Source organism: Scomber scombrus, unplaced genomic scaffold, assembly GCF_963691925.1.
Source record: "Scomber scombrus unplaced genomic scaffold, fScoSco1.1 SCAFFOLD_305, whole genome shotgun sequence".
Classification (NCBI taxonomy): domain Eukaryota; kingdom Metazoa; phylum Chordata; class Actinopteri; order Scombriformes; family Scombridae; genus Scomber; species Scomber scombrus.
This window is the reverse complement of record NW_026910192.1, coordinates 5001-22300: the sequence shown is the minus strand read 5'-3', so window position 1 is coordinate 22300 and position 17300 is coordinate 5001. Positions and strand designations below refer to the sequence as shown.

The 17300-nt window shown below is 42.3% G+C and overlaps 1 protein-coding gene across 1 annotated transcript in view; it reads left to right on the top strand.

Annotated features, from left to right (window-relative positions):
• Nucleotides 1–14910: 14910 nt before the first annotated feature.
• Nucleotides 14911–17300, top strand: part of LOC133976788 (E3 SUMO-protein ligase EGR2-like) — a 2484-nt gene continuing 94 nt past the window's right edge. Inside the window, exons 1-2 of the mRNA XM_062414983.1 lie at nt 14911–15061; nt 16273–17300. The exon at nt 16273–17300 is cut by the window's right edge and continues 94 nt beyond it. Coding sequence (XP_062270967.1) covers nt 14911–15061; nt 16273–17297 — 1176 coding nt within the window. The 3' untranslated portion in view covers nt 17298–17300. The remainder of the gene's footprint in view (nt 15062–16272) is intronic.

Genomic DNA, 17300 nt, shown 5'->3' with positions numbered 1-17300 from the left:
ATCGTGATTTACTACTATAACAAATATCTGTTTGTTTCAGAGTCCGGACATGAAAACATGTTTTAAACCCTCAACACACACACACAGTCATGTTTATGGAAAACCATTTTACATACACACAAAGTCTACAACACATAAACACACAGATTTATTACACAGTAGCAACACAAACATTTGCACAACACAAATATACAATACAGACACACGTGTATTATCCATATTACAGGCAGCAGCAACTCTTCTGCAGTTAATGTTAAATCAGGGTTTAACCCTCCTGTTGTCCTCAGGTCAAGAAAGGACAGGAGGAAGGGAGGAAAGAAGGAAGGAAGGAAGGAAGGAAGGAAGGAAGGAAGGAAGGAAGGAATGAAGGAAGGAAGGAAGGAAGGAAGGAAGGGAGTAAGGAGGGATGGAGGAAAAGAGGAAGGGAGGAAGGAGAGAAGGAAGGAAGGAAGGAAAGGAGTAAAGAGGGATGGAGGAAAAGAGGAAGGGAGGAAGGAGAGAAGGAAGGAAGGAAGGATGGAAGGAAGGAAGGAAGGAAGGAAGGAAGGAAGGAAGGAAGGAAGGAAGGAAGGAAGGAAAGGAGCAAATAGGGAGAGAGGAAAAGAGGAAGGGAGGAAGGAGAGAAGGAAGGAAGGAATGAAGGAAGGAAGGAAAGGAGTAAGGAGGGAGGGAGGAAAAGAGGAAGGGAGGAAGGAGAGAAGGAAGGAAGGAAAGAAGCAAGGACGGACGGAAAGAAGGAAGGGAGGAAAGAAGGAAGATAGGAAGGAAGGAAGGAAGGAAGGAAGGAAGGAAAGGAGTAAGGAGGGATGAGGAAAAGCGGAAGGAAGAAAGGAAGGAAGGAAAGGAGTTAGGAGGGAGGGAGGAAAAGAGGAAGGAAGTAAGGAGAGAAGGAAGGGTGGAAGGAAAGGAGGAAGGAAGGAAGGAAGGAATGAAGGAATGAAGGAAGGAAGGACGAGGGAGCAAAGAAAGAGGGAAGGAGGGAAGAACAAAGGAAAAATTAAAGAAAGAGTAAGGAAAGAAGGAAAGATGGAAGGAAGGAAGGAAAGATGGAACAGTCAAAAGAGACCGGGTTAAACATTTACTCTAATAAACAAACACTCAGAATATGGTTTCATAAATATTGACACAGAAACAGGAAGAACCAAACAAGACATAAAGATAAACATTAACTGAAAGATATTACATAAACTTCTTTAAATGTTGTATTTCAGTGCAATAAAACACAACAAACCTAGAGGAATAATTCAGGTTGTTTTAATATTTCATCCATTAAAACATGACTGCAGCTCGTCGTGTTGCAGCTTCATGAAGCGATGGCGAGCAGCAATCCATCTGCTGAGGACCGTCCGCCCACTCGGCCCCCTGAGGAGGGCGAGGGGGTTGCCCTCTTTGCTCTGGCAACCTCTTTAACACACACACACACACACACACACACACACACACACACACACACACACACACACACAAACACACACACACATGCATCGATTCAAAAATACACACAAACACAAAAAAAGGTCTCTGTGAACAGCTGATTTTGTTTCTGTCTCAATAGATTTAAAGGAAACTTCAGAGATATAGATATTAAAGCTCACATATTCTTCACATCTCCAGCTCTATATTAATATTCTGTGTCTCTACTGGAATATCTTTGCATGATTTCCAGTTAAAAACTCCTTATTTATCTTCTACTGGTCCTTTATGCAGCCGCTCAGTTCAGCCTCTGTCCATTAACAGGCCGTTTTAGCTCCTGTCTCTTTAAGGCCCGACCTGGACGTCCCATAGACTGTATATAAGAAATGGACGTAACATGACGTCACCCATTGGTTTGTGGACTGCTGCTCGGAGGCCAATAGTATCGGATCTGAGCAGCGCCATCTTGAACATTTCAGGTGCATGCTGGGAAAAATAAAAACATGATTCTACTTATATGGGCATCAGGAGGAGCATGAGGCGCCCTCCTGAACCTGTGAACCAATCAACCTGTCAATCACCACGTAGCCACGCCCTAATGCATACCCTGCTTTATCGTCACATATAAAATCAGGGAGGCCAAAATGTCCCAAATGAACATCATACTGCTTTGAAGAAGGCTTTAAACTAGCGATTGAGACCATAAACACATTTTGAAAACGTTTACTGAGGTTAGAAATCAAGTGAGAAGTTGGTGAATTCTCCATTGACTTGTATAGAGACGGAAGTCCTTTTGACACCAAAACGCCCCTGGTGGCCTTTTGATAGAATGCAGTTTTAAATTACTTACGCGTTGGCCTCATTTCAGAGGACCGGAACTCCCTGCCTGGTCTAAATCCATATTTAGTGTTTAACTCTGCTGTAATCAAGCCCTTAATCCTGCGTCTTCCCTGCAGAGCGTGGAGACTCTTTGCTCCGAGCGACTTTAACCACAGCGTTGTTACACTATAAAACCAACATGCTGAGTATGATGCTTTCTGTGGTTTCTGTTATTTATATCCTGTTCTGATATTAAACATGGCCAAAGTTTAGAAACTTGAGGTAAATATCTGTAGAAATGCTGCCTGTAAGTCAGAACTCAGGGCTTAAATCTGCTGAGTTGTGATGATTTTTTCTATCTTGCTGATGAGCTGATGTTGACTACTGCTCAGGTGTTCATATTTCTAAAGAATACTCTCTTTCTGCTCTCTGACTGTTGTCAAGCAGCTTCTGTGCAAAATAATCTGAAAGAAACCAGACATAATATTGATCATAAACTGCTCATTTTTCACAGTAAATAGATTATTTATTGCAGTAAAGATATATCTATATATCTACCGTAGGGATGTCCGATATTATCGGCCCTCCGATATTATCGGCCGATATTCACTTAAAAATGTAATATGGGGAAATATTGATATCGGGTTTTTATAACCGATATTTGTTCTGTAGGCTTCAGCATTTCTGAGCCTGCATGAACGCAGCATGGGACGTTTACCGGCGCTCGCTTGATGACGTTTAACAACAACAGGCTAGACTCGTGGGTCTCTAACCGTGGCTAACCGTAGCTAACCGTAGCTAACCGTGGCTAACCGTGGCTAACCGTGGCTAACAAGTTCATAGCGTCCACCGCCATGTACACGAACACACAAACAGAAGGTTTACCTCCTCGTTGTCATTTTCTCTGTTATATTATCGGCGAGTCGCCTCTGTGACGTCACCGTCAGAGTCCGGTAGGTCCTATCTGGGTCCTATCTGGGTCCTATCTGGATCCTACTCTGCTGAGTCCGGTGGGTCCTATCTGGGTCCTATCTGGGTCCTTTCTGGGTCATATCTGGGTCCTATCTGGATCCTACTCTGCTGAGTCCGGTGGGTCCTATCTTGGTCCTATCTGGGTCCTACTCTGCTGAGTCCGGTGGGTCCTATCGGGGTCCTATCTGGGTCCTATCTGGGTCTATCTGGGTCCTACTCTGCAGAGTCCGGTGGGTCCTATCTGGGTCCTATCTGGATCCTATCTGGGTCATATCTGGGTCCTATCTGGATCCTACTCTGCTGAGTCCGGTGGGTCCTATCTGGGTCCTATCTGGGTCCTTTCTGGGTCATATCTGGGTCCTATCTGGATCCTACTCTGCTGGGTCCTATCTGGATCCTACTCTGCTGAGTCCGGTGGGTCCTATCTTGGTCCTATCTGGGTCCTACTCTGCTGAGTCCGGTGGGTCCTATCGGGGTCCTATCTGGGTCCTATCTGGGTCTATCTGGGTCCTACTCTGCAGAGTCCGGTGGGTCCTATCTGGGTCCTATCTGGATCCTATCTGGGTCATATCTGGGTCCTATCTGGGTCCTATCTGGGTCCTATCTGGGTCCTCTCTGGGTTCTATCTGGGTCCTATCTGGTTCCTACTCTGCTGGAGACACAACAGCTGAGAGGACGCTCCTATAAAAGGTCCCGCCTCCAGAAACGGGGCTTATGTCTGTGGTTCTGAACTATTTCCAAGTGTTCCCTACGGATAGTAAATGACTGCAAAGCAGCATAATAAATATGGCAGTGACATGTTGGCTCTTTTTTCCATAACTTAAGTTGAAGTAGTTCTCTTATTTTGCACAGACAGCGTTTACATGTGGAGCCATGTTGCATTTATGTTTGCATCCAGTGGAGCATCACAGTAAAATCAGGCATAATGTGTTAATTCAACAGTAGGAGATATGTTATGTTGTTACCGAATAGTTTTGGTATAAAAAGCCTGAAAATATCGGTATCGGAAATTAAGAGTTTGGGAATATCTGAATATCGGATATCGGCAGAAAAGTCAATATCGAGCATCCCTCATCTACTGTATATTATAGGTTATTATGGAATGGTTGCACTGGTTCGGCCCATTTGAGATCAAATTTGGCTGCATGTGGACCTTTATCTAAAATGAGTTTGACACCGCTGCTTTAATGCAACTTAAACTTTCTCCACTTCATTCAAAGCTCATCATCATCTAGTTAGCGTCCAGCAGCTGCCTTCCTCTCTCTGACCCGAAACACCTCCAGCCACAGAAACATCTCTCTGTTACAATCTGCTGTCCTTCACTTCATTAGCATAACAATTTTAACTGTGAGGGTGGAAGCAAAGTGAGGTGGGAGAACAATCCTATTGTTTCTCTCCCTCTCTCTCTCTCTCTCTCTCTCTCTCTCTCTCTCTCTCTCTCTCTCTCTTTTTGTCACCATCATCCCACTCAAACCCCGGGTGATGATGACCCTTTCCGGGGGCGAGCGAGAAAAAATCCAGAGCGGGTAACTTTCTTTCTTTTTTTTTCTATTGGACACAAACCCGTCGGACTGCACCTCTGTTCTCCTTCTCCTTCTCTTTCTCTTTCCCAACCCTTCTTTCTCTCTCTCCCTCCGTTCTCACCTCTCCGTCCCTCTAAAGGAGGCGAGGAAGGCCTTATTCTTCTTCTTCTTCTTCTTGTTGGGACCCTGACGGAGGAGAAGGAGGATTTCTCTTCGGCTGCAGCTTCAAAGTGAGTTTTTAATGTTTGGTTGAGTGTAAAAAAAACTTCATTTCACATCATTTTTTTGGCTGATAAATCGGATTTGTGGCACCAAAAAGCTGAAAAACTTGATTTTAGAACATGATTTCAGCTCATTTCTGTTGTTCTTTCTCAATTTTTAGACACGTCTCTCCCTTTTGTATCCCTATAAGAGGATTAATGTGTTTTTAAGTGGAGATAAATGGATAAAAAGGATCCAAATAGCTGCTGAAATAGTAGTAAATTGTTTAAATTGGACTTATATGAAGCAGATAATAGACAAAGATGATCAATGAAGACAATATTTTGTTCATATCTGTTGTTTTTAGTGTTTTAGTCTTAATTTTTACACGTGTTTCTCCCTTTTTGTGTCAGTATTAGAGGATTAATGTGTGTTTAAGTGGAGAGAAATGGATAAAAAGGATCCAAATAGCTGCTTTAAAGTGTAAAATATCATTTTTTTGGCTGATAAATCTGATTTGTTGCACAAAAAAGCTCAAAAACTTGATTTTAGAACATGATTTCTGTTCATTTGGGAGGTTTTTAGTCTCCAAATGTTCAATCTTTAGACGTGTTTCTCCGTTTTTGTGTCCCTATAAGAGGATCAATGTGTCTTTAAGTGGAGATAAATGGATATAAAGGAGCCAAATAGCTGCTGAAATAGTAGTAAATTGCTTAAATGTGACTTATATGAAGCAGATTGTAGACAAAGATGATCAATGAAGACAATCTGAGGCCTTTAGTTTCTACTAGCAGTGTTTAAAAGAGAGAGATGTGATTATTCTGTAGTATTTATAAAGCTCTGTGTGGTTTTCTGGGTGAAATATATATATATATATTAAAGGAGTTTGTTTTATTTTACGTCCTGAAGCTGAAGTCTGGAGATTTATAGTGAATCTGAATTTTAGAAGTCGGCAAAAAATGAACGAAAATGCTCCGAATTTGTTCCTTTTTCATCATTTTGTGGGAGTAGTTGTTGTATTTTAAGGTAAATTATAGAACAAATAAGAGAATAATTGATTATTTAATGAATCTGCAACTATTTTAAGTCATTTTCAGCTTCTTTAAATGTGAGAATTTGCAGCTTTTCTTTGTCTTAATTGGTTGATATAAGAGTATTTTTCAGTTTTTGGCTGTTGATCGGACAAAAAACTTTAATTTTAATACATAACTTAAGGTTTCTACAACTTTATAGCATTATATTAACCTTAAAACATGTGGAGATTTTGTGTTAATTGTTTAAATTGAAACCATTTCTAATTGAATCCTCTAAATTTGGCTTTTAAAAGCAACTTTAGCTTAAAATGTGCTTTTAAAATGACGTAAAGTTTGTGATTATTCATATTTAATCACCATTTCCTTTGTTTTCGTGCCATTTTTATTGTCTAATAGTTGATATATATGTGAGTTTTCTGTCTTGTAAAAAGAAAACTGCACTACTGTCAACTCTCGGATAGATTATTCTCTATTTTTTGCTTAATTCTCACTTTTTCTGCCCTTTTTAAAACTTTCCATTGGTGCTTTTATTATTTTAAATGCCAAATAAAAGTCAATTCTAGATGTTTCAAGCTTAATTTCTCCACATAAATCTATAAAGTCTGATATTTTTTCCATTTTTACTGACTTCTACTGATATAAAACATTACAAACAGCTTCTATAGTTACAGCTAATCACTATAAATGCACATTTCTTTGCATTATTTCCTTCTTAAAACACAGTTTAAAGTATGTATATTATAGTATTATAGTATTTTAAGTGTTAAAAAATGTTAATTCAAGATGTTTCAAGCTTAATCTCCACATGAATCTATAAAGTTTCATCCCTTTTTTGTGTGTTTTCTTGATTTAGAAGATAGTTTCTACTGATTTCTGATATTATAACACTATAAATGCCACATAAGAAACATATTTTAGCATTATTTCCCTCAAAAAGGAAGTTTTTGACACTGAACAAATGAACAAAAGCACCATAAATGGTTTTATATGAGTCTCAAATCAGAACAACCACATGATTCATAAAACAGGATGTGAAACCTTTAAAGAAAGAAAAAGGGCTAATTGTCTTGGTTTGATATCAGCCGGCGAGCTTTAAACCTAAATGCAGATATAATGTTGAATCCTTTCAGTTCAGGCTGACGTGTCTCTTTATTATCCAACAATCAGCAGTCAATACATGATACCCATGAATATGCAATCACCTTAACCCTCCTGTTGTCCTCCAGTCAAGGAAGGAAGGGAGGAAGAAGGAAGGGAGGGAGGGAGGGAGGGAGAAGGAAGGAAGGGAGGGAGGGAGGAAGGAAGGAAGGGAGGAAAGGAAGGAGGAAGGAAGAAGGAAGGGAGGGAGGGAGGGAGGAGGAGGGAGGAAGGAAGGAAGGGGGTGAGGGAGGATGGAGGGAGGGAGGAAAGGAGGGAGGGAGGTAGGAGGGAGGGAGGGAGGGAGGAAGGAAGAAGGAAGGGAGGGAGGGAGGGAGGTAGGAGGGAGGAAGGAAGGAAGGGAGGGAGGGAGGGAGGGAAGGAGGAAGGGAGGAAGGGAGGATGGAAGGAAGGGGAGGGAGGAAGGAGGGAGGGAGGGAGGGAGGGAGGGAGGGAGGGAGGGAGGAGGGAGGAAGGAGGGAGGAAAGGAGGGAGGAAGGAAGGAAGAAGGAAGGGAGGGAGGGAGGAAGAAGGAATGAAAGGAGGGAGGGAGGAAGGAAGGAAAGGAGGAAGGAAGGAAGAAGGAAGGAAAGGAGGGAGGGAGGAAAAAAGGAAAGGAGGTAGGAAGGAAGGGAGGAAAGGAAAGGAGGGAGGAAGAAGGAAAGAAAGGAGGTAGGAAGGAAGGGAGGAAAGGAAAGAAGGAAAGAAGGAAGGAGGGAGAGAGGGAGAAAAGAAAAGAGGAAGGGAGGAAGGAAGGAAGAAGGAAGGAAAGGAGGGAAGGAGGAAAGAAGGAAGGAGGGAGGAAAGAAGGAAGGGAGGAAAGAAGGAAGGAGGGAGGGAGAAAGGAAAAGAGGGACAGAGGAAAGTAGGAAGGGAGGAAAGTAGGGGGAGGAAATAAAGAGAGAAGGAGGGAGGGAGGAAGGAAGGAAGGAAAGAAGGAAGGAGGGAAAGAAGGAAGGAAGGAAGGAGGGAAAGAAGGAAGGAAGGAAGGAAGGAAGGAAAGGAGGGAGGGAGGAAGGAAGTACAGAAGGAAGGAAGGAAGGAACAGTCCAAACAGACGGGGTCTATTTGACCCAGGACGAGCCGTGACTCATCTGCAGGAGTCGAACCTCATTTTAAAACATTTTAATCCACAGACACAAAAACCAAATTATAAATGTGGGAAACACCTACGAGAGGTTTTAATATGAAGGATGATTTATGGCGCTTTGTTAGTCCTGACATCTGCTTCCCCTCCACCCCGAAACCCTGCACCTACTGCTCACATGCACGGGTCAGTGAGGTTTATATGAGTCAATTTGGGTTTATAGTTTAAATTTAAAGGGTTAAAAAATGAAAATAAACGTATGAATAACTTGCACACATTCTTTTTTTGTGGACCCAGCATCAAATTTCTGCTTTTAATCCATTTAGAGAGAATATATTAGAGGATTATGGCAAAAATGTCTAAGTGGTGTAACCATAAAAACTTTGTACCAAATAATTCAACTTGCTTAAAAACAGTAAAACTCAATAAAACACCAAATCAAATAGTTTGGCATGATGACTTTATATTAAATAAAGGTAATGGAATACAATTGTTCTAAATATTACATTTACTCTGGTAACCATGGAGACCAGGAACCTGACTGCTTTACTTCTTTCTTTCTTTCTTTCTTTCTTTCTTTCTTTCTTTCTTTCTTTCTTTCTTTCTTTCTTTCTTTCTTTCTTTCTTTCTTTCTTTCTTTCTTTCTTTATTTCTTTTTTTCTTTCTTTCTTTCTCCTCTTTCTTTCTTTCTTTCTTTCTTCCTTTCTTTCTTTCTTTCTTCCTTTCTTTCTTTCTTGGTGGATAAAATATGTAATATTCATCATTCTTTTGTGGTTACACCATTTGACATTTTCAGGAGCATTCAGTCTTACTTTTGGTAAAAAATGGTGCAAATGTCATTTCAAATTATATAAAACCTACAAAAATACTAAATGTACATTTTAACAAACCTGATGCTGCTTTTAAAACTAGTTTAACTGATTTATGAATTAATCATCTTACCAACACTTATTAGTTACTGACCCATGTTCCTCTTGTTCATACTGACTATTAAAAGATGCCGTTTAAAACTAGTTTTTAAAGATGTTTGCGGTCTTTTTCTGTATTCATCCATTTATAAAACAATGAATAAAACAATAAAGTCTTAATTATACATTGATCCAGTTTTCTCTTATTGATCTTTTTTTAATATATTAATTATATTGAACTGGGCGTAACTCGGACGTCCATGATGTCTTGCTGCAACGGACGTCCATGATGTCTTGCTGCTACGTAGCCGCTGAGTTCAGTCTGAATTTATCTCCTGCTGCTTTAACAAACCTGATGCTGCTTTTAAAACTAGTTTCAAACATCTAAAATTGACATTTAAAACTATAAAAGCACCAATGGAAAGTTTCAAAAAGAGCAGAAAAAGTGAGAATATTGTTTGTAGGGTTGTGGAAGATTGAGGAAAATGGGTTTCTAATCTCTATGTAGGTTTAATATAAGAAGAATGACATCATAAATTACCTGTAAAGTGTTAAAAAGCAGATTATTGGCATCAGTTAGCATCAGTTAGCAACAGTTAGCATCAGTTAGCATTAGTGAGTCAAATGTGCAGAAATGTGCAGAAATAAAGCATCATATAAGCTTCATATTTCTTCTTTAAATGGAGTAAAAGCGTGTCATTGTTGTCGCTGCTGCTTCTGTATGTTTTGATATGATGAAACCTCGGCGTCGATACGAAGGGTCAAAGGTCACGAAACGAGCTCGGACAGCAGCTGATGCAGAGAGAAGCAGATAAAAGGCGGTTTGGTTGTTGTTTTAGTTGTTGTTAGTTTTTTTTGGGGGGTGACGTCGTGTTTTCGGCGGCAGGCCCGACCCGAGCCACGAAGACAAAGATCCATATTAACAAAAAACCCACCAGATGACAGATGATTAATCGGCGCGTTGGGGTTCGCCGAGCCGCCGGACCCCCGACCGACACGCTGAGACTCAGAACACAAAAACATGAAACCCCCCAAAAGCCTTGACGGCCGGGAGGAGCGTGGGCGAAGGGTGCAAGCAGGGCAGCGTCCCCACGGAGACGAGGGAGGGTGTGTGTGTGTGTGTGTGTGTGTGTGTGTGTGTGTGTGTGTGTGTGTGTGTGTGTGTGTGTATGTGTGTGTGTCTGTGTGTGTGTGTGTGTGTGTGTGTGTGTGTGTGTGTGAGAGAGAGAGTGTGTGTGTGTCTGTCTATGTGTGTTTCTATTTGTTTGAGTTTGAGCTCTAAAAAATGTGTGTATGTGTTTCTGTGTGTGTGTGTGTGTGTTTCTTAAGTGTGTATGTGGGTGAGTGTGTGTGTGTGTGTGTGTGTTTCTTAAGTGTGTATGTGGGTGTGTGTAGGAGTGTTTGTGTTGAGTTTGAGCTCTAAAAAATGTATGTAAGCGTTTCTGTGTGTGTGTGTGTGTGTGTGTGTGTGTGTGTGTGTGTGTGTGTTTCTGTGTGTTTCAGTGTGTGCGTTCCTGTGCGTGCGTGTGTGCGTGTTCCTGAGTGTGTGTTTCTCTGTGTGTGTGTGTGTGTGTGTGTGTGTGTGTGTGTGTGTGTGTGTGTGTGTGTGTGTGTGTATGTGTGTGTGTCTGTGTGTGTGTGTGTGTGTGTGTGTGTGTGTGTGTGTGTGTGAGAGAGAGAGTGTGTGTGTGTCTGTCTATGTGTGTTTCTATTTGTTTGAGTTTGAGCTCTAAAAAATGTGTGTATGTGTTTCTGTGTGTGTGTGTGTGTGTTTCTTAAGTGTGTATGTGGGTGAGTGTGTGTGTGTGTGTGTGTGTTTCTTAAGTGTGTATGTGGGTGTGTGTAGGAGTGTTTGTGTTGAGTTTGAGCTCTAAAAAATGTATGTAAGCGTTTCTGTGTGTGTGTGTGTGTGTGTGTGTGTGTGTGTGTGTGTGTGTTTCTGTGTGTTTCAGTGTGTGCGTTCCTGTGCGTGCGTGTGTGCGTGTTCCTGAGTGTGTGTTTCTCTGTGTGTGTGTGTGTGTGTGTGTGTGTGTGTTCCTCTCAGTGTGTGTGTCTCTGTGTGTATCTACCAAACCCCCCATCTGCTACTTGGTGGGCGGCTCGCCACACAACGACGACGACAACAATACACACACCAACATTTTTGTAACTGTGGGCGTTCAAAAGCAAAAAGAGCTGCTGCAGTTTGTCTCTGTTCACACTGCTGCTGCTTCATCAACTCCTAATCACTCCTCATCTAACATTTAAACATCTAACATCTAACATCTAACATCTAACATCTAACATCTAACATCTAACATCTAACATTTAACATTCAACATCTAACATCTAACATTTAACATTTAACATTTAACATTTAATCACTATAACCCTGTATATCACCAAGTGTATTATATTGGATACATTTTTAGAGACCTTTAAATCATCAGTGTGATGTCCCTTCCTTCTTTTCTCTGTCCTTCCTTCCTTCCTCCCTCCTTCTTTCCTCTGTCCTTCCTTCCTCCCTCCTTCTCGCTCTCTTTCCTCCCTTCCTTTTTTCCTTCCTTCCTTCCTTCTTTCCTCCCTCCCTCCTACCTTCCTTCTTTCCTCTGTCCTTCCTTCCTCCGTCCCTCCTTCTCTCTTTCTTTCCTTCTCTTTCTTTCCTCCCTTCCTTCCTTCCTTCCTTCCTTCCTTCCTTCCTTCCTTCCTTCCTTCTCTCTTTCTTTCCTTCTCTCTCTTTCCTTCCTTCCTTCCTTCCTTCCTTCCTTCCTCCCTCCTTCACTCTTTCTTTCCTTCTCTCTCTTTCCTCCCTTCCTTCCTTCCTTCCTCCCTCCTTTCCTCCCTTCCTCCCCTTTCCTTCCTTCTTCCTTCCTTCCTCCCTCCTTTCCTCCCTTCCTTCCTCCCACATTTCCTTCCTTCCCTCCTTCGTCCTCCCTTCCTTCTTTCCTTCCTTCATTCCTTCCTTCCTTCCTTCCTTCCTTCCTTCTTTCCTTCCTTCCTTCCTTCCTTCCTTCCTCCCTCCTTCACTCTTTCTTTCCTTCTCTCTCTTTCCTCCCTTCCTTCCTTCCTTCCTCCCTCCTTTCCTCCCTTCCTCCCCTTTCCTTCCTTCTTCCTTCCTTCCTCCCTCCTTTCCTCCCTTCCTTCCTCCCACATTTCCTTCCTTCCCTCCTTCTTTCCTTCCTTCCTTCGTCCTCCCTTCCTTCTTTCCTTCCTTCCTTCCTTCCTTCCTTCCTTCCTTCCTTCCTTCCTTCCTTCCTTCCTCCCTCCTTCTCTCTTTCTTTCCTTCTCTCTCTTTCCTCCCTTCCTTCCTTCCTTCCTCCCTCCTTTCCTTCCTTCCTCCCCTTTCCTTTCTTCTTCCTTCCTTCCTCCCTCCCTCCTTTCCTTCCTTCCTTCCTTCCTCCTCCCTTCCATCCTTCCTTCCTTCCTTCCCTCCCTTCCTTCCTTGACTTCCACTGATACCTGGTCAAAGGTGATCACTGATGTGTATAAATAGAAAATAAAAAGAGGAATGTGTCTGAAAACTAAATTATTCCAACTTTATGGGCGACCGTGTACATTTAGATGCATAAAAATGTATAAAAGCTGCACAATAACTTCAAAAGATGCATTTTATTTCCATTCTTTCTATATTGTGGGTCACATTAGGTCAAATCTGGGTAATAGAAATGTGTATATTGTGTTTTTAAAGCTGTTAAATGTTTAAAAAAAATGGGTTATAAAGGGTTAATATGCTACTGAATCTACTCTATGTTTCTCCCTCCGCTCCTATTGTATGACTATTATGTTCAAAATGATTTTAAAATTAGGATTATTTGGAAAGCTACAATAAACTGAGTGTTTCATTTCCCTAAAAAGCTCAGTAACACAGCAGAGGGTGAACACACATGGACTGATTTAGGGGGAATTCTCCTTTAAATGACTCATTCTTCACATCTGCAGCTTCTATATTAATATTCACATGAATTCCAGTTAAAACCTCCTTATTTATCTTCTACTGGTCCTTTATGAAAGAGGCATTGTTGGGTTGGGAAGGTTACTTTAGGTTAGTAATAGATTACAGATTACTAGTTACTCTGTTTAAACTGTAATAAGTAATGTAACTATTTCAATGACATCATCAAAGTAATGTAACTTATTACATTTGATGACTTTTTTAGTTTTCTAACCAATGTTTTCAGCTGTTAGGGTAAATGTTCCCTCTGTCTGTCCTTCCTTCCTTCCTTCCATCCTTCCTTTCCTCCTTCCTTCCTACCTTCCTTCCTTCCTTCTGTCCTTCCTTCCTTCCTTCCTTCCATCCTTCCTCCCCTCCTTCCATCCCTTCCGTCCTTCCTACCTTTCATCCTTCTGTCCTTCCTTCCTTCCTTCTTTATTTCCTTCCTTCCTCCCTTCTGTCCTTCCTACCTTCCTACCTTCCTTCCTTCCTTCCAGCCTTCCTCCCTTCCTTCCTTCCTTTCATCCTTCCGTCCTTCCTAACCTTCCTTCTTTCCGTCCTTCCTTCCTTCCTTCCTTCCTTCCTTCCTTCCTTCCTTCCTTCCTTCCTTCCTTCCTTCCTTCCTATCTTCCTTCCTTCTGTCCTTCTGTCCTTCCTTCCTTCCTTCCTTCCTTCTTTATTTCCTTCCTTCCTCCCTTCTGTCCTTCCTACCTTCCTTCCTTCCTTCCAGCCTTCCTCCCTTCCTTCCTTCCTTTCATCCTTCCGTCCTTCCTAACCTTCCTTCTTTCTGTCCTTCCTTCCTTCCTTCCTTCCTATCTTCCTTCCTTCTGTCCTTCCTTCCTTCCTTCCTTCTTTATTTCCTTCCTTCCTCCCTTCTGTCCTTCCTACCTTCCTTCCAGCCTTCCTTCCTTCCTTTCATCCTTCCGTCCTTCCTAACCTTCCTTCTTTCCGTCCTTCCTTCCTTCCTTCCTTCCTTCCTTCCTTCCTTCCTTCTGTCCTTCCTTCCTTCCTTCCTGCCTCTCTCCCTCCCTCCCTAACTAATTAACTAAGATAAACATATTCAGCTGTTTTTCATGGATACTGACATGATTTATAAGGAAGGAAGGAAGGAAGGGAAGAAATGAAGGAAGGAAGGAAGGAAGAAAAGTGGGCCTGATTGGACTCCTGGTTGGGCCGTTTCTGGCCCGCAGGCCTCATGTTTCACCCCCTGCTATAGACGCTGTTTGTATTGTTTTATGTGAGTAGAAGTCAATAAAAAGAGAGAGAAAGAGAGAAATAGAAAGAGATAAATAGAAAGAGATAAATAGAAAGAGATAAATAGAAAAAGAGAAATAGAAAGAGATAAATAGAAAGAGAGAGAAAGGTGTGCGGTGCATCTCCTCTCAGCCGGATATCAGCCCTTATTAGCACGCGGGGATCCTCTCACCTCACCGGAGATTCCTTTTATGGGCATTAAACCGTGACCGGAATTCCGACTAATGAGTTTAGATTCCCTTTAAATATATTAAACACATGAGAGGCCAGTTAATGATTAATATTAAAAACAACACAGTCAAATTAAATCATGATTAAACCCTGCAGCTAGAAGATACGACGTGTGTGTGTGTGTGTGTGCGTGTGTGTGCGCGCGCGTGTTCATTCCACATTTCGTCACTGAGAGCTCCATCCATCCTATTTTTGGAGTTCCCCTCTTCTTCTTCTTCTCCTTTTTTTATTTTTTTAACTCCATATTTGGTGAATGACGCGCCGGGACTCCCATAGATCCCCCCTTTATAACCATCCTGCAACCATCCAGCAGCTATTTACACGACATGATGATGATGATGATGAGAGGCGCATTGCATGTAACATATTAAATATAAAATATAAATGTAACTGGCTGGATTATATTGGTAGAAGCGGAATGATGGCGGCTAAATTAGTGGATGAAGTTTCTGCGTCTCTCAGCAGTCTGGTAGACAGTCTTCACTCCTCTGAGGGGGGGCTGCTGGTGTTTAAAGAAGAGGCAGTAGGAGGGGAGGATGAGTATGGAGGGAAGCATGATGAAGATGAAGACGGTAAGATGTTTTTTTGTGGTGCACTTTATCCAGAGAAGAAGTATAGCTCGGATCAGTGGGAGAGAAAATGCCCAAATTCATCTTCGGATCTTTTTTTAAATTTTTTTTTCAACCCTTTGCACCTATAAATAAAATTTCCACACATGATTTTTATCAATATTTTGTATATGTTTATAGTTGTATCTCTTGGTGCACGTTGCTTTTAAGGGCTGTTCATAGCTGCTGCTTGTAAACCTGATTATTAGTTTTAGGATAAGTAGCTCGGATCAGGGGAAAAAGTGTCAAAATTCATCTTCGAATTTTTTTTATTTTAACCCTTAAAGAGGCAGGAAAGGAAAATAAGATGTTAATTATACTTTTTATTTACTTTGGTGTTACGAGATATCTCATTAGCACCTATAATTAAGCATTTCCACACATGATTTTATCAATATTTGTATATATTTCGGCGAGTTGTATCTCCTGCTGTACAATGCTTGTTGTTCAGCTGCTGCATATAAACCTAATTATGGAGATTTAAGCTTTATTTCCATTAAAATTGTATCCAGAAGTAGCTCAGATCAGGGAGAAAATGTCAAAATTCATCTTCAGATTTTTTTTGTTGTAACCCTTAAAGAGACAGGAGTGGAAAATGACATGTTGATTATTCTTTTTATGTACTTTTTATTTACTTTGCACCTATAATTAAACATTTCTACACATGATTTTAATAATATTTTGGCTTTTTTATGACTTGTATCTCTTGGTGCACGTTGCTTTTAAGTGTTATTCATAGCTGCTGCATGTAAACCTGATTATGGAGATTTAGGCTTTATTTCCACTAACATTTAAACTTCTCTTTATGTGCCATTTATCCAAGAAGTAGCTCGGATCAGTGGAAAAAATGTAAAAATTCATCTTCGGATCTTCTTTTTTTAAACCCTTAAACAGGCAGGAGAGGAAAATAAGATGTTAATTATTCTTTTTATTTACTTTTGTTACTACTTATCTCATTTGCACCTTTAAGCAAACATTTCCAAACATGATTTTAACAATATTTTGTTTATATTTTGGCTTTTTTATGAGTTGTGTCTCCACCAGGAAACTTTGCCTCTATTATAGTATAAAACATGTATATATATGTGTGTTTCTCCTGGTGCACGTTGCCTGCTTTTAAGTGCTGTTCATAGCTGCTTTAAACCTAAAATGTAAACTTCTCTTCATGTTTCCAGGTGACCTCTCTGCATCACACTACGTGGCCACTTTACGCACGCACCCTTTGGCGTTTACCGGTCGGTTCTCGGTGGAGCCCCGGGGTGCAGGAGGAGGAGGAGGTGCAGGAGGAGGTGCAGGAGGAGGACCGTGGAGCTCATCAGTGGACATCATCAACGTGGTCAGTGCTGACATCGCTGCAGCTGCTTCTCCATCAGCATCACCTGATATTTACGCAGGAGGAGGAGGAGGAGACGGCACCATGGCGCACGGGCCACCAGACATCACCCACATGTATGCACACCCTCACCCCCACCCCCACCCCCACCCCCACTCCCACCCTGCACCCTCCTACTCCTGCAGCGGGGACATGTATCAGGACCAATCTGGATACTTGGCCACCTCTTACCATCCGCCCCCGTCCTACAGCTCAGCCCCCAAACCTTCAGTAGACGCCCCCCCGCTGCTCTCCCTCATGCCGGAGTACGGAGGCTTCTACCCGCAGAGCTGCCAGAGAGACCTCCAGGCTGCTTTCCCGGAGAGGAAATCCCTCCCGTACCCGCTGGACTCTCTCCGCGTGCCTCCACCTCTCACTCCTCTCAACACCATCAGGAACTTTACCCTCGGTGCGCCTTCATCGGCCGCTGATGGCCCGCTCGCCGCAGCTTTCCCTACCCACCAGAACCTCCCACTCCCACTCAGGCCCATCCTCAGACCTAGAAAGTACCCGAATCGACCCAGTAAGACACCAGTGCACCAGAGGCCGTACCCGTGTCCTGCAGAGAGCTGCGACAGGAGGTTCTCCAGATCGGACGAGCTGAGCCGGCACCTGCGCATTCACACCGGACACAAACCGTTCCAGTGCCGGATCTGCATGAGGAACTTCAGCCGTAGCGATCACCTGACCACGCACATCCGCACGCACACCGGGGAGAAACCCTTCTCCTGTGATCAGTGCGGGAGGAAGTTTGCCAGGAGTGATGAGAGGAGGAGACACATGAAGATCCACCTCAGGCAGAAAGAGAAGAAGTCACCTGCGTCCTAATCC